Source organism: Mastomys coucha, unplaced genomic scaffold (genome assembly GCF_008632895.1).
Source record: "Mastomys coucha isolate ucsf_1 unplaced genomic scaffold, UCSF_Mcou_1 pScaffold16, whole genome shotgun sequence".
NCBI lineage: Eukaryota > Metazoa > Chordata > Mammalia > Rodentia > Muridae > Mastomys > Mastomys coucha.
The window spans coordinates 33,863,549-33,885,780 of record NW_022196898.1 but is presented as its reverse complement, the minus strand read 5'-3'; the positions used below and the strand labels follow the sequence as shown (position 1 = coordinate 33,885,780).

Below are 22,232 nucleotides of genomic sequence, written 5' to 3'. Positions count from 1 at the left end.
AAAAGAAACAGAAAAAAGAAAAAAAAAAAAGAAAGCTTCATGATAACTGTACAAAAACAATTCACAGTAATTTTTTTTAAGCTTTTCCACTTCAGAAAAATGACTTTTTGTTGCAGATGCTCTCTAATTAGAAGATAACCAGCCCGGGTTTGGATATTATTGCCACTCCTTTCTAGGTGATGGTAACAACGCCGATGTAGCTCTGCCCAATGACCACTGGAGAAGAAAATAAAGAATAATTGCACCTGGTTGGATTTAGAGAGTCTCGTTTCACCAAGCTGCCCCTCAGTCAGAAGTGAGGCCTTTGCGTGATGCAACAGCTGCCGCCTCCTGTCAGTTACGGTCTCTTGTCTCTTCTTACCTTCTTAGTCTGTAGGTCTTTTCAGTCTGTTGTCCCAAGCCAACATCCTGCACCACTGAGTACAAGGGATTTTTTTCCTTTTCTTTTTTCTTTTTTTTTGTTTTTTGTTTTTTCATTTTTTGTTTGTTTTTGTTTTTTTTTTTTTTTTTTTTTTTTTTTGCTCAGGGGGGAGGGTAGGGAGTATACTGTCTACACAGTTGGACAAAATTCATCTTGTCTGCTTTTCATTTCATGTCCACGTCAAAGTCCAGCACCAGCAGCTTGGTTTCTTCAGTCCCATTCCGACTCCCAACTGCACACACCAGCTTTGTGTTTGAGGCCCTGATCCGCCACACAACTCCCCCACTCCCCCCACTTTCCAATGTGACGAGGTTTCGGATAAATTCACCCGTTTTCAAGTCCCAGAGTTTCACCGTTCCGTCGTCTGAGCTGGTAATTACGAAGTTCTTGTTGAACTGTAAGCAGGTCACAGCGCTCTGATGCTTGCTGGGACCTAGGCAAAGACAAAGGGAGGTCACTGCTTAGGAGTGATGCTCAGGGGCTTTTGCATGGGACTTGTGCTCTTCTACATTAGAACATACAAGAAATGCAACATTTAAAAAGCTGCACACTTAGAACCTTGCTGTAGTTTAGAATCAGCTTGGATGCAAGAAAATCTGGTAGCTATTTGTAACTACAGTACCAAGTCTCAAGAGCTCTGGCTCCCAGTAGCCCTGGTCAGCCAGCGCACACAGTCCACTGCTGGAAAAAGGAACGTACAGGTTTGTCACTCTGTCACTCCACCACTTTGAACTGACCAGTCGAAGAAGGAAACGGAACTTGTGACTACTCCAAACTCCTAGGGAATAGTCACAATTAATGAGCAAAGGCTGCCCTGTGCTGTTTCCTGATGGCCTCACTCCAAACAAACAAACAAACAAACAAACATTAGTAACACCTTCTAAGGGCCGTGACTAAGAGAAGAAAGTTATTCATGGAGAACCCAATGGTGCTACACCTCCTAATGCAGATGCTTCTCACAGAAGCACCATTTACCTCAGAGAGCACCACCATTCCTTCCATTCTGACTGAAGGAGTTGACTATGTGAGGCCAAAGTAATTTCCTATCACAGATGCTTCAATTCAAAATAAAATGATCACTCAAAAAAAAGCTCTGCTCTGTGAGACAGCCAAGTCTTTCTTCTCATTGTTAAGGTTAAACAGAGTCAACTGAACATGCAGGAAATGATTAAGAATTTTCACATTAAAGACACAATTGAAAACCATTTCTCAAGGTGGCCTACTTTTGAAAGCCAAACATTCACAAACTCATCAGGAGTAAGTACTCTGTATAAGGTTAAATCTCTGTTCTCCATAGGTTCTCTCTTGAATAGCAATGATATTTTTAGAGAACATGGCTAATGGAGGGACAGAACTTACCTTGCAATGTTTGTAAACACTGTCCTGTTTTGATATCCCAGATTTTAACTGTAGAATCTGCATTCCCAGAGACAAGAATATTGTCTTTGAGTTCCATTCCACTTGTTAACGACTGGTGTCCTGTTAGTGTGTGAATACAGTTCCCTGTCTCCACATCCCAGACTCGGATTGATGTATCAAGAGATCCACTCACCACATGGATGCCGTCAAACTACAACAGACACAGAGTATTAGAACAGAAACATGGATTCCTGTCCCATCAGCTGTTGACCTGACTCACAATGGGGAGAGGGGTACAGGCAACATGTAGGCCAGAACAAAATGGCAGGTAAGCTGATGTGCAGGACATGTGAGCCTGCAGATCATGTCTTCAAAACACTTCCTTCAGAAATTCTCTTAAGAGTTAAAAAAAAAAAAGAAACAAAACAGCCCAATAGTTCAAACAAGGCAGAAACAACTTCAAGAAGGCAATAAAGCACCTGAAATAAACATCATTACTTTCAGATCACCTGGCCCCAGCTGGAAGCTACATCCCAGGTAAGACTGCAGGGTCTGACTTGCCTACAGGAGCCAAAGCCTGAGCCCGAGACAAAGACATGCTTATCAGCACCCAAGGCAAGGGAATAGCCACAGATAAATTTCATAATGTTCAATAGTAAATTCCATTAAAAAGTGTCTATAAAATGAAGTTGTTTACAAGAAATTAATGCTAATTAGCAAATATCCCCAAAGAAAACTGCATTAGGAATTAGAAGAGGAGGCATTTTAGTAACAATAGCAAGCTATGTAGTCTCTCTTTTTCAGCTTCCCAAGGACACTAAAAGCCAATAAGCATCTACCAACCCCAGAAGGTCTATATAACATGCAGCTATCTATTATGAGATTATTCTCTACAGTTCTGAGCACATCACAAGCAGAAACATTAGCAACCAAATCCCTCTTCTTGGAAGCCATAGTCTTTTCTGAAGTAATCAACATCTTTATCATATATCAATACTTCATTACTTGGGCAGTATCATCAATTAAGAATCAAATGCCCTAAGAACAGCAACGTCAGCACTGGGACTCTGTTCTACTTTGCTCATCACTAACAGGCAGTAGTAACTGGGAAGGAAATTATGTAACAGGAAATATTTTAAGATGGAAAACACTGCATTTCCAGAAATAAAAGTAACCCACGTTTTATGTCTAGTTACTGAAGGTCTTGAAATATTACAATCTATTAATAAATATCAAGTTCAAATCTAAAGGAAAACAACAGGTTAGTCAAATTCATCTCTCTGTGGCTCCCAGTCACTGGCCCTGGGCAAGTAAGTACAGAGCTTTGTGTAGAGAGGTTCCGCAGCCACTTCAAATGGGGATGAAATCACAATTACATGCTCCATCAACTCTTAGCTATCAAGGCAAAGGGGCAGCTTTTGGCCAAATTAATCCTCAGCTAAGGAGTTTATTAAAATCCAAGTTATTCTCCTATGAGACTATCTAAGTATTAATTAATGTAGCAAAATTTATAATCCTGAAGTATCAAGTTCCAAGACAAATATTTGCATTTTAAAGAGAAAATGGATCACAGAAATTGAAATCATTAAATCAGCTAAATGATTTTGAAATTTGTGTTTCTTCATGCTAATTTTAAGGTACATACAAACATCAACTTGACAGTAATTGTCTGAGAAGAACAATCTTATGAGTCACCGGCAGAGAATCTAAGGGTGGGAGAGACACGGTCTCTTACCTGTAATGAATAGACTCTATTAGTGTGTCCCTGTAACGTGTGTAGACAGGTCTCAGTCTCTGGATCCCACACCTTCACCATAAAATCATATGCTCCACTAACAACCCTCCTGCCATCATACTGAACGCAGCGGACTGCTGCTACATGACCCATCAAGACGTGTAAACACTGGCCAGTCTCAATATCCCAAACCCTGAGAGTGGCATCTCGAGAACCGCTCACAACCCTGCAGAGTGGGACAGAACACACGAGTTAGGAAATGAATGCACAGGACAGTTGCTCTCTCCTTTTTTTCTTAAACAGAAATCTTTTCATGAGAAGCTCTACCTAATGCCTTCAAATGCAAGTTCCAGTTCCTCTGCCAGGAATGGGAAGTGAGGAAGATTTGAAGCTCAACTAGCCATCTAGTTGGTTCCATGAATTATGGATCGTGGTTCCACCTCAAGGTTCCATGGCACAGTTTGGAAAGCACTGCATTCAAGAAGCTAGCAGCTCTTCATACATACAACAAGATCTTGATTAGCAGTAAAATGGAAACGTGGCACATGCATAAGTCCTTAATGCACCTCCAGGTAGTATGAACTTACAACAATCCAGAACTTTACTTCTTTATGATCTTTGTCATTTTATTACATTGCAGTTATGAACGCCTATTACCTATCTGAGTAAGTAAAAATTTCAATATAATTATTTTCCAACAAAATAGAATATTAAAATCAATTTGGGACTCAGAAAGCCACGGCTGCTTCCTTATACTTCACATTCAGGGAACGTCAGTGTCAGACGTGCTCACAGCTGCTGGCTCAGAGCTTCTTAAAGCTCTTCCTATAGCAGTGACACAAATGCCAAAGAAACTGTCTCAGTGCTACAAAAATTACACTCTTCTGGAAACCAGAGTGAGACAATCATGCAGTTACCTCTAGATTACTAACCAGGCACCTTTACGTCATTCCCAAGAGATAAAAGCCACTCTACATTAGACAGAGTGGAATGCTGACATGTGGGAGAATAGATACAACAAAAAACTGAAACATGGTGTCCTTTGAAACCCATCCCTAAATTTTAATCACAGAACACACTGTGCAAAGCAGGCTCAAATTTCTGAGTGAGAGGAGCTCCTGTACAACAATGGTTGTAGAAAAAGTCTATTTACAGCAGTGGCTCTTAATGAAAAGCAGTCTGGGCAGAGCTGTAGGTCATGAATGCTGTGGATTCCAAATAGGGACCCTTCTAAGATGCGTTCTATCAGATGAAGGCTCTCTTCCAAAAGCTGGGAACTCAAGGATCCTCCTGTCTCACATTAGACCAAAGGTGACAATGAAGTAGAAAACCCAAGTTCTTAGCTGGGTACAATAAAGATCTATCAATGGAAGGACCTGAGGTTAGCAGAAGCCTGAGATCAACAGTAGCAGGCAGAGGAACTGGAAGGAAAGGGCAAACAGGTCAGGCTTGGCTGAGACCACTTCAAGATGGGACTGAAAGTTCTCCCTTCATTTGGTGGGCAGAAGTAGGGCGGCAAGGCATCCTAATATGAGGGCTCTCTGTCATCTGTGCAAAAGGCAAGAAGACCCCACATCTGAGTGCTCTCTACAGTTAGGATGACTAGTACTGACAGTAAGTTAAGGCCCCTGGATCTCAGCGTGTCCACATCCAGGGATGTGATGGAGTGGGGGTAGAGTGGGTGTGCCACTCAAGGACTCAGGCTACAAGGCCCAGTGACTGAATTTGTTGTTCTTACACAGCATAAATATGAAAATCAAGAAAGAAAATGATTTTTGTTTAAAGATGATGAATCATCAAAACAACAAAACAGATTAGAAAGCAGAGTTGGAAGAAAAACAGCCAAACATCAAGAAGGAGGATGAAGAAGGAAATTTAGACAATCGTCCACTTTTAAGCAAATGTAACCTAACTTTCTTAATTTAGGACCATCTGAACTCTATCCTTAGTGTCCACTTGAAGAGTTCATTAGCACTCTGTGAATCCCAGAGTCACAAGTAACAGTAGTGAGAGCCCCAATCATAACAGCACATCCTTTACCTTTTTTCATGGAGATGCATACACCGTACAGTGGAAGTGTGCCCGTATAAAGTGTGTATACACTCTCCAGTCTCAGCATTCCACACTTTGAGAGTCCGGTCAGTCGATCCACTGATGATGATATTGTCTCTCATCTGTGATGACCACACTCCACCTGTATGTCCCACTAATGTCCTCAGACACTGGAAAAACACTTCAGATGATTAATTTTAGGTAAAAATGCAAGCAAGTCAAAGACTATACTAATATTTCATTAAAATCTGGAATAAATTTTACATATGCCACTTTATTGGAGCACTGGGAAAACATTTTTGCACACCAGTGCTACATGACACCATCACTACCGTTTGCTTATTTGATAGCAGAATATGCTTATACAGGGATACATGACTGAGGAATAAGTGTGGAGAAAGGAAACATGAAGGGGCTGGAGAGATGGCTCTGTGGTTTAGAGCACTGGTGGCTCTTTCAGGGACCTGGGTTTGAGTTCCAGCACCCACATGGTGCCTCACAACCACATATAACTCTACTGCCCAGGGATCTGACACCCTGTTCTGGTCTCAGAGGGCACCTGGCATGCACGTGGTGCACAGACATACATACAAGTAAACACTTATGCATATAATAAGATGGAAGTAAAAAATTTTAAAAAGAATCATATGCTACAAAGCATAAGACAAACCAGAAAGCAAATATACTGTGAGCAAGCAAGTTCAACAGCTCTGGCCTGGCCACAGGATTAAATAATGCTAAGGCTGCAGGGTGTCTTCCCCCGGAAGAAACCGAGGCCAGAATGCAGGAGAGTTGGGTGTGGCCACATACCACAGCTCTCCCCATCTGCCTGAAGGCCGTAGTTAGGGCTGCTCATGCTACTTCTAGACGTGTAAGGACAGACGCTGAAACTCTGAGATAAACCCAAAACTAACATACCTTGGAAACATGAAGCTGCTTTGAACATTTTAACATCTGAGTTGAGTATTTTTAAGACTCTTTGTCCAAGGAACAACACAGCAAAAATATTTTTAAAAATATGTTTTTCACATACTTTCTTCTGTTGTTTTTTAAATGGTCAATTACTTAATTCATGAACATGTTTTCTTTTGGACATACAAAGTCAATATTCACTAGAGACTGGTTAAGGAACAGTATACGGTATGTGAGCTACAGCCACTGCTTGAACTGCTTGGCTCTTCAGCCCGGCTTCGTTTCCTTACCATTAATGTCTGAGAGAACTTTAAGGGGATTTACTTGATCTAAATTACAGATAGTGCAGCAACAAAGCAGTTTATAAGGGAAATTACAGGTCTCTCAGTCATGCTAGGAAGGCACTAGGAAGTAGTGCTCCTAACTCACATGGGCAAGGTGAAAAGTACTGAGGTCAAGAAATGAGGATGCACACCCGAGACATTTTAGACTAAGTGACTACTTAAATGAAGGGAACACTACTGCTGCCAGCATGCCAGGGTGACATTCATAGCCATAAGGAGAGGGAACATGTTTCTAAAGGAGGCCTCATATTAGTTATTAAAACAATTGGGATCAAAACACTCCTTTTACTGTGACTGCACACACAAAATGGTGACTCCCTGACATATGTAAAGAAGTGAACTTACCTTGCCCGTGACGGCTGACCAAACTTTTAAAGTGTTGTCATCAGAACCACTAACTATGCGGTTGCCACAAAACTGCAGGCACGTGATCACATGATCGTCATGCCCTTTCAGCACCTACAAGAAAAACATACATATCCCATGGATGTTACTACTTCACATTCTTATACAGGGAAGTACTAATGATGGCTCAGATATATAGGACCTGGGGCCAAATCCCTACAACCTACATAAAAACTGGGTGTGGTCACACAAAAACCCTGACACTAAGGGGCGTGGAGACAGGAGAGTTGCTGGAGCTTATAATTGCCAACCTAGCTCCAGGATCAGTGAAAGACTGATCAACCAGCACTTGCTAGCATCCACAATAGTGTCTGGGTTTGGTGATTGTATATGGGAAGGATTCCCAGGTAGGGCAGACTCTGGATTGTCCTTCGTTCAGTCTCTGCTCCACACTTTCTCTGCAAATCCTTCTATGGGTATTTTGTTCCCCCTTCTAAGAAGGATCGAAATATCCACACTTTGGTCTTCCTTCTTCTTGAGTTTTTTTTGTGGGTTTTTTTTTTTTTTTTTTTTTTTTTTTTTTTTTTTTTTTTTTGGATTTTATCTTGGGTATTCCAAGCTTCTGAGCTAATATCCAAATCAATGAAATAGAATTGAAGACCCAGCAAAGAATCCACACACCTATGGTCATTTGATCTTTGACAAAGGAGCTAAAACCATCCAGTGGAAAAAAGACAGCATTTTCAGCAAATGGTGCTGGCTCAACTGGTGGTTAGCATGTAGAAGAATGCAAATCATCCATTCCTATCTCCTTGTACAAAGTTCAAGTCCAAGTGGATCAGGGACCTCCACATAAAACCAGATACACTGAAACTAATAGAAGAGAAAGTCGGGATAGATTTTACTATCTTAAAAAGTAAGTCAGACAGAGAATGAGAACAGGAAAACTGACCACTTCCTCTGGCCTATATGTATGTGTGCACACACATGTACACACACACACACACACACACACACACACACACACCAGTGAAAACAAGAATGAGCCATGTGTCAGAATAGTAATCTATAATCTATTTTTAGAATGAAATTTATATAAAGGACACAACACATCTTTTTCTTGGATAATAAGTTAAACATTAAATATATGATTTCCATATTCTATTGTCCACTATTAACATTTTACTAAGCCAAATCTTCATAAAGATGGTTCCAACACAAATGTCTAATCTGTTTAAGTCAAAAGAAAAGTTACTTTATTTTAGTAAAAACCATTGACAAAAACAGAAGAAAACCAGGCCTGATGATACAGGCTTCTGACTGTAGTTCTCAAGGAGGACAAGACAGAGGATCCCAAGGCCTGCCTGGGATACCAAGGTGAGCACCAGGACAGCCTGGATAACTGAGCCAAACCTCAGCTCAGTAGTAGAGAAGAAGAAAAGGAGGAGAAAGAGGAAGAAGAAAAGGGAAGAAGAGGAAGTGGGTTTTAGAGCAAACTTTTGGCACTGAAAAGAGAAGAAAAATAAAGTACCAAGAAACAGAGGAATAGTAAGTAACAGGTTTTTTTTCAACCTAAAAAGTTTATATATCATATAAACTTATATGATATAAGATAAGATTTATATAAGATTTATATATCAGGCATGCTGGTATATAAAACAATGCCTCCCATAACTGGCTCAGTTTTTGTTATTAAGTATAATATTTAGTATTTCTACCACTTATACATCTGAAGTAATATTCTAAGACAGAAAATGAGACTTCTGCTTCAAATCATTTTTACAAACAAACAAACAAACAAACACAGAAAAATCCATTTGGCCCATGGGGCTAGAGGCCTGCAAACTGTAAGAATTATGGTAGCACAGTATTATGCAGAGTGGTCTAGTAGAAATTTAGTTTGTCTCAACTTACCCTTTCTGTGAGAAACATTTTTGAGGCAAGGCTTCATACTATAGCTCAAATTGGCCTAGAACTCAGTTTATTGCCCAGGTTGGCCTTTAACTCACAGCAATCCTCCTGCCTTAGCCTCTTAAATACAGGGACATGAGATACCATGCCTGAATCAACTCATCCTTGATTCCAATTAAAATTATCAGATTAAAGAAATGAGAAATAAAAGAACACTGATAATTGCACTTTGAGTTAATTTTGAAATACAGCCACTTCCTTTCCATAGAAGGTAGGTACTGAGTTACACTGCAGCCAACAAGTGAGGAGAGCAGGCACTGTTACTGATGAAAGGATTCTGTTAGCATGTCAAGAATCTGTTACCTTAGGAGATTTGAGTTCTCCTCGTCTCCAGTTGGTATCAATTCTGTGCTGTCTGATGTATGCACTCTTCCATGGGCTGTGTATGAAACCTGGTTTTATTATTTTTCTTCTCTTGATGTGCAATGGTTCATCAATACCTAAAATATCAAAGAGTTCAAGAGTTCAATTCCTTTTACCACTAACAAAAATTACACCTCTTATAAAGGTTACAACACTGTGCTATGTGGCAGTGAGCCTCCATTTTGGTATGGTGGTTTTGTCTCACTACCTCCTTTCTCTCTCACAGTGACTGTGGGAGGTACTGGTATGGACACACAGAGATGGGAGTGTATGTGCACTGCTGTGGAAATTAGTACTGTGACTCCTAAAAATGCAAACACGGTGCAGGATGCAGGACTTTCACCTCTGCATGTACACGCAAAAGGATGAAAAGGAGAGATATGAACAGCTATCCATACACCCACGCTCATAGCGGAAGCAGAGAGCAGTCACCGTGCTCCGCAGGTAAACACAGTGGAATGCTGCTTGGCCTTAACAGAGGGCACATGAACACATGCTGTGAAGGCATTTTGCTGAGTGAATAAGGCAATTACTAAAGGACAAACGTTGTATAATTTTACTTATCACAGTTCCCTAGAACAGTAAACTTATAAAGCAGGTAAGCAACAGGGATGGAAGACTGCGGAGAATACCACTGCATCCTACTCAATGAAATAGCCTGAACTCACTATGTAGACCAAGATGGCCTTGAGCTTTCAGCAATCCTGTCTCTGTCCCCCAAGGGCTATGAGTAAATGAACACCATTACCTCAGGTTGTCATCACAGTCTGGGCTGCCCTGGAACTTGCTATATAAACCAAGCTGCTCAGAATCATTTTTATAAAAAAGAGTTTTTTAAGAGGACATTTAAAAAGGACTCTAAAGCTAGGTATGGTGCCACACCCCTTTAATTACAGTACTCAGGAGGCAGAGGAAGATGGATCTTCATGAGTTCAAGGCCAGCCTGGTCTGTATAGAGACACCCTATCAAGGGGGAGAAAAGATTCTGAGAAAGAAGTTAAGGCAGAGCTGATTAACCCTGGTTTACACAAAAGATGCTTAAGAAGAGGAGGAGTTTATCAATCCATCCAGGAGCAGCCAGGGGCTGGCTGCAGACCCAGGCTTACTAACCTCCAGTCTTTACTAATCCTCACTAGTCAATGCTCTCTCCCTGGTCACATAGCTGCCAAGGGAGCCTATCTATAGAAGAGAGCATTACCACTTCCCCCCTCCAGCATTTTGCTCTTCAGAAACAACTTTTTTTTTCTACTTTTCTAGATACCTGTTTACAAAACAGAAGATCCTCCCTTTGAAACCAAACGAAACTATACTTCAAGAATATAAGATCCACAACAGGAAGACCATGATGAAACAGAACTGTCTCCCCAGCATTTATGAATGCTCAGCTCACAGGAGGTGCAAGCAAGTGTTTATGGGAGGAGCGGACACAATCCTCAGTTATCTGGGTGTTTAACTGCTGATGTGTGCTCTCCTGACTCAGGCGGCCTCCTTTCCTGCTGGGATGAAGGACGTGAACAGGTGCAGACCCTCTCTGGCAGGCACCTATGAGCCAGCAAAGTTACTGTTAAACTGTTTCCAGAATCCTTTACTTCTACAGAGTAGAAACACATTGCCTATGTGATTCTGAACTTACCCTCTTCTTTACATTTCTCTCTCCAGAGAAGGTTATCCTCAGCCAAAATTCTCCAGTATCGACAAGTCTGAGCCGCTTGCAGCAGGTCTTTGGGTTCCAGGAATGAAAGTACATAGAGTGCCAACTATGGAAAAGGAAATAAGGAAGGCATACTCACACTTCAAAAAAAATATCACAGAAAAAAAGGTTACTCTATATAGCACGAGCATCTTGCTAGGACTGCTGTATTTCAGTGGGCTGAATGAATTAAGAAAAGCAGTATTTTAAGAGCAAAGAAAATGCTCATTAATCTCATATTAGGAATCTGAGGCTTTATTCTGGGTGACCTGTGATTTTATTGGCATTACTTACAGAATGAGAACAATGCCACTTATCCCAAGTTCCTTGTGTGAGCCTAGTGCTCAAACTCTTAGATAACCTAAATAAATGTTGATAAAGAGATGAGATTGTTCACACCAATTACCAAAAAAATACAAGAACATTTCATGTCAATATGGTAATAATGTTTTAAATAACATACTTCCTTACGGGTTAAGTCTATGTCATTACTCTTCCACATAGACATAAAGCACTTCCCAAATGAAGAACATCCCAGTAGGCTGGAAACAAAACCAGAACTGATATGCTAAGCCAGGGCCTGCTCTTTCCTAACTTCTTTTTCCCTCAGGAAGTCTTTGAAAGAACAAGGAAGCCAAGAGAATCTTTTGGGGCTTTGCCTTTTATAAATCATCTGTGCTTCCTTCTTAAATTCTAAAACACTTTCAAATTTTGGGGCTTGGTGGTGGCTCAGTCAGTAACATTTCCTGTATAATCATGAAGATAAGGGCTCGGACCCCAGCAGTCTTGTGAAAAGCTAAGCATGACAGCTCTAGCTGTAGTCACTGCTCACTTGACAGCTGACACTCTAGCTGAATGGGTAAGCTCTAGACTCAGGGATAGACCACATCTGCATGTACATGTACCCACTTGAACACGTGAACATACTACACATATACATATTCTAAAGGAGGGTATCAGGCATGTAAAATAATCAAGATGCACATTCACTTCACTTAGAAAAAATGTTCCCTATTATTTTATGACCTGATGGAAGCAAAGGAGATCTCATGTTAATTTCATAAGGTTTTTTTTTTTTTTTTTTTTTTTTTAGAAAAAGCTCACAAGAATAAACACTTTTCTTCTGGGACAATGTCATTTTTAAAAAGCACTCCAAAGGGGAAAAGGTACCAGGAAAAAAATGTTTTATAAATTTTGCTTTTCCCCTAGAGTTATACCTTATTTCATTGATTTTACTCTAATCTAATGCCAGATTATAACCAGGACTGTTTTAATGCCACTAGGAATTTACTGTGATTATCTAAGAAAAGAGAAAGAGAAACTCTTTCTGTTCAAATTTGAGGTTGCAGGATCATCTGTATGAATGATGTGTTAGTTTTTTGTGCTGCCTTTTTAACTGATATTTATAACATGTGTATAGTAATGAGGATACTATTTAATATCACATTATTCCTTTCTTTTGATAAAATTAAGCTATGAAGTCTAATATCAATATATGTATTATATTTAAACTATCAGCCACATATGGCTATATGATTAAGTACTGAATCCAATCTTTATGTTCTCCTCGCCCCCCTCCTCTCACTTTCTCTTTCTCTCTCTAATGGAGGATGATAGTAGAAATGCCACAAAGGCATGTAGGTAAAATTCTATATATTAAAAAATTACATAATGTAATAACCAGAGAATACAACAATTATAAAAATACTGATCTTGAAGGGACATTAAATAATTAACAAAATAAAAACAAAAATAGTATTGCTACTTAATGAATCCAGAACTTTGAAAACATCCACTATAAATAATAAACATACCCAAATAACTAAAACCAGCCTTTAGATAACCTATAAAAAACATCCTTGGAGAAGCTCAGTGACTCTCACACAAAGCCTTACTTTATCCAAGCGAAAAGAAGCAGTACCTTGGTATGAATGCACTTTATGTGACAACTGTACCAAAAGGCCATAGCAGTTTGTCAAAGTGTCAATCATAATAAGCAGGACATTGCTTACAGCGGTGGTTACGTACCCATAACCATGGACAGGACTCACGGGGAGTGCAGCTGACGGCCCCTACTCACCTCTTTAGGGAGCAAGGAGATGAAGTCTCGCTGGAACTGGGGCTCTATCACTTGCATCATATGCTTCACTTGTGTTGGTTCACAGCTATCAATGAGCTCATCTAAAGCCAACAACTTCTCTGGTCCACTCCAGCTCTACCAAAGAGGAATGGGACAAATTACAAATTCATACAGAAGACCCACAAGCACCTGCACAGCCATGTTTGAGTAGGGGAACCATGGACAGAGACCTTGTCTTCAGAAGCCACTGAAGTGACTGCAGTTTTTAGTTTCAGCAAGTTTACTTAGTACCTTTCCCACAAATCATTAAAAGTCATGACTGGCAAAAAAAAAAAAAAAAAAAAAAAAAAGAGTCCGCATTTATTTTTAATTATAAGAATTATGCATTCTTCTAACACCAAGACACTGGGAGACACAAAAATCTTGTTCTAGAAACATCCATCTGGGTTACTGAATAAATAGGGAATTTTGATAGATCATCTTTCTCTATATATTCTTTTTAGTGGACAGCTATAAAATTTTATGGCTTGAATAAGGCTTTCATCTAAGAGCTAAGAGATTTTCAACATAAAAAATTAATAGCTGGTTATTCTGCATATCTGACAAGTACCTTCTACAAACTTTAAAAAAATGCTTTACTTTATAAAAATTATAGATAAGAAACAGCAAGCAATAGAAAAGATTAGCTGAGTTAATACTGCAAAAGTGGAATATAAACAAAGACCAAAATGAATTTTAAAAAATACTGTACTTATGAAAAAGAAAACACATATTATACTTCAAAAGTATGGGTTCCTTTAAAAAAATTCTTGTTTGTTTGTTTTAATATTTTTCCTCAGTGAGCATGATTGCTTACAAAAGCCATGGCTCTTTAAAGGAACAAATTTAAGGCCATATGAATAATTTAAAATGTTGGAATTTTGTGATAACCATGTAAAACATTTAAGTAACTTCCCAACTGTTATGTGAAAGCATGTCAACACAGGCCTCTGATGAGAACACCTCTGGGGGCTATGGTGCCATTTTGGACATGGATGAATACAGAATAACAGGCAAGGTATGGCCCTTCCTCTAACACTTGCACTTGGACTCCATAAAATGTAAGAGACACAAAGACTGAGCTGTGTTAAGGCTTACAGGAAGCAGCACTCAGAATAATTCAAGAGGTATTTACTCTCTTAAGACTCTGCAGTGATGTGAGCACTATGGAACCCCAGTCAGCACTGAACTATGTCTGTGACCTACTCCACTTTGCCAGTGTAAGGAACCGGTGCTCCAGTAAGTCATGTGCTCTCCTTTCTCTTGCACATACAATGTTTAAAGCATTCGCTTGTCCTCAAGGACTTTGTGCTCAGACAGGATCTATACACACAGCTTTGAAATGCAACCCATAGAACGCCCCACACAGAAATCAAAGTACTGGATTGGCTGTCTGATTCCACAGCACTTCAGGCATTGACTCAGATTTTGCCCATTTGACAATGTGGTCAAATTTGATTCATCACTGACCATAAAGCATAAATAACTTAAAATTACAATTTATTGACTCACATCCCTCACAGAATTTCATATTTTTTTAAATAGTATGTTGGTTGTTTTCACCTGTCCTACATGACAAGAAATCTGTAGACAATAACATGGCCAAGGCCATTTTGGGATATGGACAACTATGCTGACTCAACAAAAGTGCAATTTTAATTAAGCATTTGAAAGCAGAATGCATGCCAGGCGGTGGTGGTGCATGCCTTTAATCCCAGAACTTGGGAGGCAGAGGCAGGCGGATTTCTGAGTTCGAGACCAGCCTGGTCTACAGAGTGAGTTCCAGGACAGCCAGGGCTACAGAGAAACCTTGTCTTGGAAAAACCAAAAAAAAAAAAAAGAAAAAAAAGAAAAAGAAAGCAGAATGCAGATGCAGGAGGCTCAGAGACAAACAAATCCAAGAAGTTCAAAACATATCTAATACTTAGTTGTTACTGTACCAGCTAAGCTACCAGCATTTCTTCTACATTATAATATTCAGATCTCCAAATGGTCTCGCAAGCTTTCTATTCTAGTTTCCAGGCAGAGTCCTTCTTCTATTTACCGCTTTAAGCCTCCATAACAAGAGACTTGGTCTGGCACAGTGATTCCCCAAAACTGGAAGGATCCCACAATTTACTCAAAGGAGATCTCCCCCGCCCCTCCTCACACACAGGGTTTCTCTGTGTAGCTCTGGCAGTCCTGGAACTCACTCTGTAGACAAGGCTGGCCTCCAACTCATGGGGATCTGCCTGCCTCTGCCTCCGGAGTGCTGGGATTAAAGGCGTGCATCAACATGCCCAGCTGGTTATTTTTTTATACAAGCAATTCATTCAATGTTGATGCAGGTGCTTCATGAATCAGCATGAGGGACACTAATAGAGAGTGCTTACTATTCCAATCAGGCACAAGGTTTTAAGACCATGGCAGCACTGAGCCTGAACTCACATGATAGAAAACTCACTCCTTCAGAACCTAAGCAGGGCAAGTCAGTGTACCTGACTGTGGTTTTGAGACACAGTTCTGCACTGGAGACCACAGACTTGAGCCACCACACCCAGTTTACCCATCTCCATTTGAACAGTTCTTGCCCTCTTCTGTGGGCAATTCTTGTTAGTTCAAACAGCTTCATAATCCAACTCAGAAAATGTGATCTAGGTATTATTACTTTCTGAAGAACCCAAGGCTCAGTTTTTATTCTGATGTAATGTTCTGAGCTGTATTAAATACAGACAGAACTTTTCTCTAGTCTTCCTTGACTAAATACATTAATTTCTTCAACTTCATCACACAAGGTTTAATAAGGTTCTTAACCATGCTATAACAAATACAATTTCAAAGAAACAAAAAACTGATCTTGTTTTGCCACCTCTCTTGTAGCTTTTAATCTTCTGTAACTAATGAGACTTAACTAAAACAAATCAGAAAACATATGTAATTTGACTTAGCATGGAACTTGATAAATCAATATAGATTTTATTCATTAAAAATATCAAAACAGAAGTATTTTTTCTAGTTCATTGTTTTTGTTTTGAGTCTAACAAATCTTTCCAAAGCACAGTTTCAACGAAAATCTGTGTTGATAAAGTGTGCAGACATTTGTATATTGCTAAAGCTCTTGCACCTACTTCGCCTCTGTCCCTCAGAATCCAATGTGAAGCTCACACTGACAGGCCCTTCTAGACCCAAGACAACCAAGGCTCCAAGCTGTGTCTTCATCACTGGAGGAGACTGACTGACATTTATAGACTCTGTTGTACTTTCATGTAGAACTGTACGTACATCTATATACTTTCCTCTTTGGATACTTTTCAGTGTAATACTTGTTTTAGGCAATATAAAAATGAAGGGAAGAGTGGTCTCATAGTAAAACTGCCCACTAGTTAAGAGACAAATCCAAAATGTGAAGAGCTTCTCATCTAGTTCATACATATTTCCTGTCCATGATGTCTCTGAACCATAAAAGGCCAATTCTGTTAGTGTCTACCTACTCTAAAGCTTTAAAGTGAAAAATCATATACTAATTCCCAAATTACATAATAATCAAACAAACTCCATCCTTCTGGCTTTGAAAAACAAGAAACTTTGGTCACTGAAAAATTGAATCAATTTAAACAGTGCAAGGTTTGGGTTTTTTGCTTCTGTCTTTAGTTTGCATTTCTGTTTTTCATCAATAGGCTGTTATCTACAGTGATGTATCATTTGTCCTTATTCAATTTGCGAATAAAGTACAGAGTACTTTGTAAGTACAGATGAAGCTGAACCAAGTGCTGTAGCCCTGCCTTAGGAGCATTGGAGGGCAGGAAGAGGACAAGAGTTCCAATTTTGCTTGTTACACAACAGGGAAATCACCATTAAATGCCCCAATCGAAGATTTGTACACAGACTGCCAGTTTAATTATCCATCATAGGTCAGCTCACACCACCCTACTTTGCTATGGAGCTGTGCCTGTCTATAGCATTGGCACTGAAGCATCATAAGCCTCCAGGCAAGTCATCCAGTTCTAGTTAGTTTGGCACTAGCCTCGAAACAACACAAAACAAAAACAACAACAACAACAACAACAACAACAAATAGGGCTGTTTTAGTTAGGGTTTCTATTGCTGTGACAAACCAGCAAGACCAAAAAGCAAGTTGGGGAGGGAAGGGTTTATTTATCATATATCTCCATATTGCTGTTCATTAATGATGGAAGGCAAGGCCAGGAACCCAAACAGTGCAAAATCCTGAAGGTGGAAGCTGGCAGAGGACATGGAGGGGTGCTGCTTACTGACTTGCTTCCCCTGGCTTGCTCAAACTGCTTTCTTATAGAACCCAGAACTACTTGCCTAGCATAGCACCACCCACAATGGGTTGGGCCCTCCCCCATTGATCACTAGTAGAGAAAATGTCTTAAAACTGGATCTCACTGAATCATTTCCTCACCTGAGGCTCCTTTCTCCCATGACACTAGTTTATGTCAAGTGGAAACAAAAACCAGCCAGTACAACAATGTGAGAAATGGAACCTATAGACTCATGTGTCTGAATACTTGGCTATATGGAATGGCACTGTTAGGAAATGTGGCCTGTTGGAGGAAGTGTGTCACTGTGGGGTTGGGCTTTGAGGTTTTATTTATTCAAGCTATGCCTAGCGTGGCATATAGTTTCTTTCTGCTGGCTGTAGATCAAGATGTAGAACTTTCAGCTTTGAGGTTTTATTTATTCAAGCTATGCCTAGCGTGGCATATAGTTTCTTTCTGCTGGCTGTAGATCAAGATATAGAACTTTCAGCTCCTTCTCCAGTACCATGTCTGCCTGTACACTGTCATGCTTCCCACCATGATGATAGTGGACTAAACCTCTGAAACTGTAGGCCAGTCCCCATGAAATGTTTTTCTTTAACGTGGTCATGGTGTCTCTTCACAGCAATAAAACTCTAGCTAAGACAAGGGCAGTGTATGACAATGAGTCCTGTGTTATGTCAGAGACAGACTAGAAGCTCAGAAGATTAAGGTTGGATCTACCTTGTCAGGTTGACCTTTAATTGCTACAGAACGTCTTTGGGGCAGGGGGATTAAGGTTTTTACTTGCAGAGATAATTATACATTATTTCTATGAACTAATAATGAGCTCTCTCCAGTTGTTCAGGACCCACATGAATATCAAGCTGACTTCTACTACATGTGTATGATGGGGGTATAGGTCCAGCCTGTGTATGCTCTTTGGTTAGAGTTTCAGTCTCTGAGAGGCCCCAAGAGCCCAGGTTAGTTAACTCTGTTGGTCTTCCTGTGGAGTTCCCATTCCCATCAGGGTCCTTAATCCTTATCCCCTAAAGCTGTTGCTTGTCTGTGGAATCTGTTCCCAACTCAGCTGCCTTGTCTGGCCTCAGTGGGAGAAGAAGCACCTAGCCCTGCAGACACTTGATGTGCTGGGTGGCGGGGAGGGAGGCTCCATTTTCTCAGAAGAAAAGGGGAAGGAGGTGGGGAGAGACTGTGGGAGTGGGAGACAGTGATTGGGATGTAAATAAAATAAAAGAATGAGCTCTCTCACTACAGCTACTCATATGAAAGACACACTTTTATAGGACCAAGCAGATTTAGAGACTCACAGTTGAGTGTTCTGATTTTACTTTTACAGTTAACATTTCTAAAGCTGAGCTGTAACAAGTATAACATTTGGAAATTTTATTGAACAAGTACTATATAAAGGGCTCTCTAAAACAGCCTCATGAAAAGAAAGCATTAATACCCCTACTGCAGATCAATATTAGAAAAAGTTCTCTTAATGAACATCATAAGTGCTTACAAAAAATATTTTGGTACATCAAAATGCTGTGGGAAAAGTGGGCCTAACCATATACAAAAAAACCTCATTTGGAATAGCCTGCTAACAAGCTTCTTTTCCAGTCACAGTTTTGAGAGCTGTCTAGATGGGCACTAGAGACACCATTTGGTTTCAGCACGCATTAAGACACCAGCGCTGTACTCTGGGTACTGGCTTGTGCACATACTCATGTGCATGCAGGAGAGCACATTGTCATTCCTCCCATTTCCCTGGCTTGATCAGATATTAGTATTTTAAATATTCTTTTAAGAATATATAAATAGATATCTAGATTTTTATTTTAAGCCTTATTTATTTCTAAAGGACTGGACAAAATAAAAAGTTGAGAATTCACAGGGCATATACAGTGGAAAAAAATGTCATAAATTTGAGGTAAAAGAATGGGGGAGTAGTAATCCTTATGGGAAAGGTGAGTTTAATCAATATATGTCTATAAACATTAAAAACATTTTTTGTGATTATAATGTTCAAATTTTCATAAGTAAAATGTAACTTCTATTTGTTTAATCCCAAGACTCCTAAACTTAGTACTGTAATATTTTGGATAATTATTTGGTTTTGGAGGCCATCCTTTATATTGCCTTTACATAGTAAACATCAAAAGGATCCAATCCCTTCCCTATTATTTGGGGGGAAAAAAAACATACCCTACTGAGAACCAGGACTCCATACCTGTCAGTTACAGTAGCTAGATATGCCCACCCCACAAAATAGTCTTAAAACTCAACTCAAAAGATATCACTTCAAGTCAATTTTCTAGCTATAGAGGAAACACACATACATACAGCACCTAAGTATTTAAAATATTAGGATTTATACAATAGGACTTCTTAAATATTTGAAATGGCAAAGCCAACATATCTTCTAAATTTGTAATTTCCTTATTATGTGTACACTATGTACCCAACAATTCAAGCAGCCAAGAGGTAGTGAAATGTGTTCATTTTATTTTAGTGTGGCTAGCTAGCATCCGGCATGTTCATATTTTTATTAATTATTGTCTGGAAAGAATTGTTGAGTACTTCATCTATGACAGCTGTGTTGGTATGCTCTTGATTTAGTCTATCATTCAGAATAAGAAGAGATAAGACAATCTAACTAACTTTAATTATAAAAATCCACAGTATTCAAGGCAATGTTCCCAGTAAATGTTCAAAGAATTTAAATCCTAGTAAAAGACAGTGGTTGGAAGTTGAGCAAACTCAAGGCATCTGCAAGCAAAGCAATGAAAGAACCCACTCGGTCACCTCTACCAGGGAAGCAGTGAATGCTACGTTACCAAGGCCAGTGACTCACTGATGGAGTTCCTAAAGTAGCCTCACATTTCTAATATACAAGAAATGTGTTCAGAAAACAAGAATATATTCAACAATATAGAAACACAAATGCAAACAAGAAAATAAAGGTCTTATTTAGAAAAGCAATAAAAACATCAAATATACACTTACACAAAATAAGCACTGTGCTTTTGTTTTAGAAGATGTATGCCATATAACAGGTGTGCTATTTCAGTGTCTTTCTGGATGACCACCATCCTTCCCAGTTCTAGAACACTTCGACTACCCTCCCCGAAAGAAACCTTACATCTCTTAGCATGTAGCCCCAGGCCTCTCTGCTGCCTACCTGGCAACCACTTATCTACTTTCTGTCTCTTTATTAATAAATGTTTCCTCTTATATCTGGCTTCTTTCACTTAGTCCAATGTTTCCAATGCTCATAAATGGTACAGCATCAGACATACTACTTTTTTTGTCAATGGCCAAATTCTTCTGTACTCCCACCCTAACCCCTAGCAATTGAGTAAAGCATTTCAACAATGTGCTCATAGTCACCTGAAACATTTTCAGCCACTCTTGGAGGCCTGTGGGCGGTTGGACAGATGTAATCCTCCGCCGTTGCTGCCCTTGCCCATTGGCTGCTCTCAGGTCCCCAAAAGTTGTTGGTGTTGCTGAACATGGTACAAGCCCAGTGGTACTAAAAAAATAAAATAAAAAGTATGAAAGTATTAATGTTACCAATATTTCAGAGATAAAAATACTTTGGATTTCCTGCTTATACATAAGTCCTTAAGCTTGCCCCAGATGCACTTAAAATTATTTACAATATCTTATTCATTGCTAATTTTAATGTTATTTATTAAGCTGAGCCTAGGTATAAGAGTGGGAGAAAGAGCTTAAGAACTATGAACTCTAATTTAGTCAGAGTAATGATCTGGTGTTCTTCAAAACATCAGTAGAGCAATCCCTTTTGCTGGCTACTATCAGAGGGCAGGGACACACAAAGCCAACTCTGCTATTCTTTTTCTCCTGCTCTGCAGATGGTCTTATTATGTCACCCAGGCTGGCTTTAAACTCATAATCTTCCTGCTTCAAACTCTTCAGTTTTGGAAATACAGGCCTATGACATCACATTTGGTCCTCCTCTTCCTCTCCCTCCTCCTCCTCTTCCTCCTCCTCCCCCTCTTCCTCTTTTTCCACTCCCCCTCTTCATCATTAGAGTTCCTGCCCTATCATCATCGCAGCAATACTATTGGCAACCAAATGAAAGGCTCTATGACAAACCTCTAAGTTGCTAGTGTATTTGCTTAGGGTTGCAGGTACAATCAGAAATAGAGCACAGGCTGAGTGGACACAGGGCAGGTCCAGCCCTGACCATAAGTGAGCACATGACTAAGTATGCATGCAAACAAACATGGCCTTAGAACATATGGCTCCTGCTTCCATGTCTTCACGGTCTTCAAGCACCCAGTTTAAGCTTAGATTTTCTTTGTAAAAATAAGTGTAAAAGAACTAATGTTACCAATATCTCAAAGATAAAATATTTTTGGACTTCACTGCTTATACATAAGTCCTTAAGCTTGCCCCCAACACATTGAAATTATTTATAATGTTTTTTCCATTGCTAATTTTAATTTGTCATTTATTAAGCTGAACCTAGGTATCTGGTAGACATAGATTTTTCAAAAAAAGTGTAGAGAACTTTCAGACAAAATTGGAAGAGATGAGTGAAACATTCTTATCCAATAATTTAAACACTAAACAAATAACCTCAGAACTGAGTATGGTGCTTCTGCTCTGGCCCTGAGACTTTATCTCTGCTAACTAAGAGCAGGAAGA

General features: G+C 39.6%; 1 protein-coding gene across 7 annotated transcripts in view; it reads right to left on the bottom strand.

The window, feature by feature from the left end:
• Positions 1 to 116: 116 nt before the first annotated feature.
• Positions 117 to 22,232, bottom strand: part of Fbxw7 (F-box and WD repeat domain containing 7) — a 163,436-nt gene continuing 141,320 nt past the window's right edge. For 6 of the 7 annotated variants that reach the window (XM_031374223.1, XM_031374222.1, XM_031374225.1 and 3 more), the window contains 9 exons: positions 20,949 to 21,090; positions 13,273 to 13,407; positions 11,136 to 11,259; positions 9,443 to 9,579; positions 7,169 to 7,282; positions 5,556 to 5,737; positions 3,516 to 3,741; positions 1,781 to 1,991; positions 117 to 854 (listed from right to left, as the gene is read on the bottom strand). In XM_031374223.1, coding sequence (XP_031230083.1) covers positions 586 to 854; positions 1,781 to 1,991; positions 3,516 to 3,741; positions 5,556 to 5,737; positions 7,169 to 7,282; positions 9,443 to 9,579; positions 11,136 to 11,259; positions 13,273 to 13,407; positions 20,949 to 21,090 — 1,540 coding nt within the window. In that variant the 3' untranslated portion in view covers positions 117 to 585. The remainder of the gene's footprint in view (positions 855 to 1,780; positions 1,992 to 3,515; positions 3,742 to 5,555; positions 5,738 to 7,168; positions 7,283 to 9,442; positions 9,580 to 11,135; positions 11,260 to 13,272; positions 13,408 to 20,948; positions 21,091 to 22,232) is intronic. The other variant, XM_031374227.1, reaches the window with a different exon arrangement.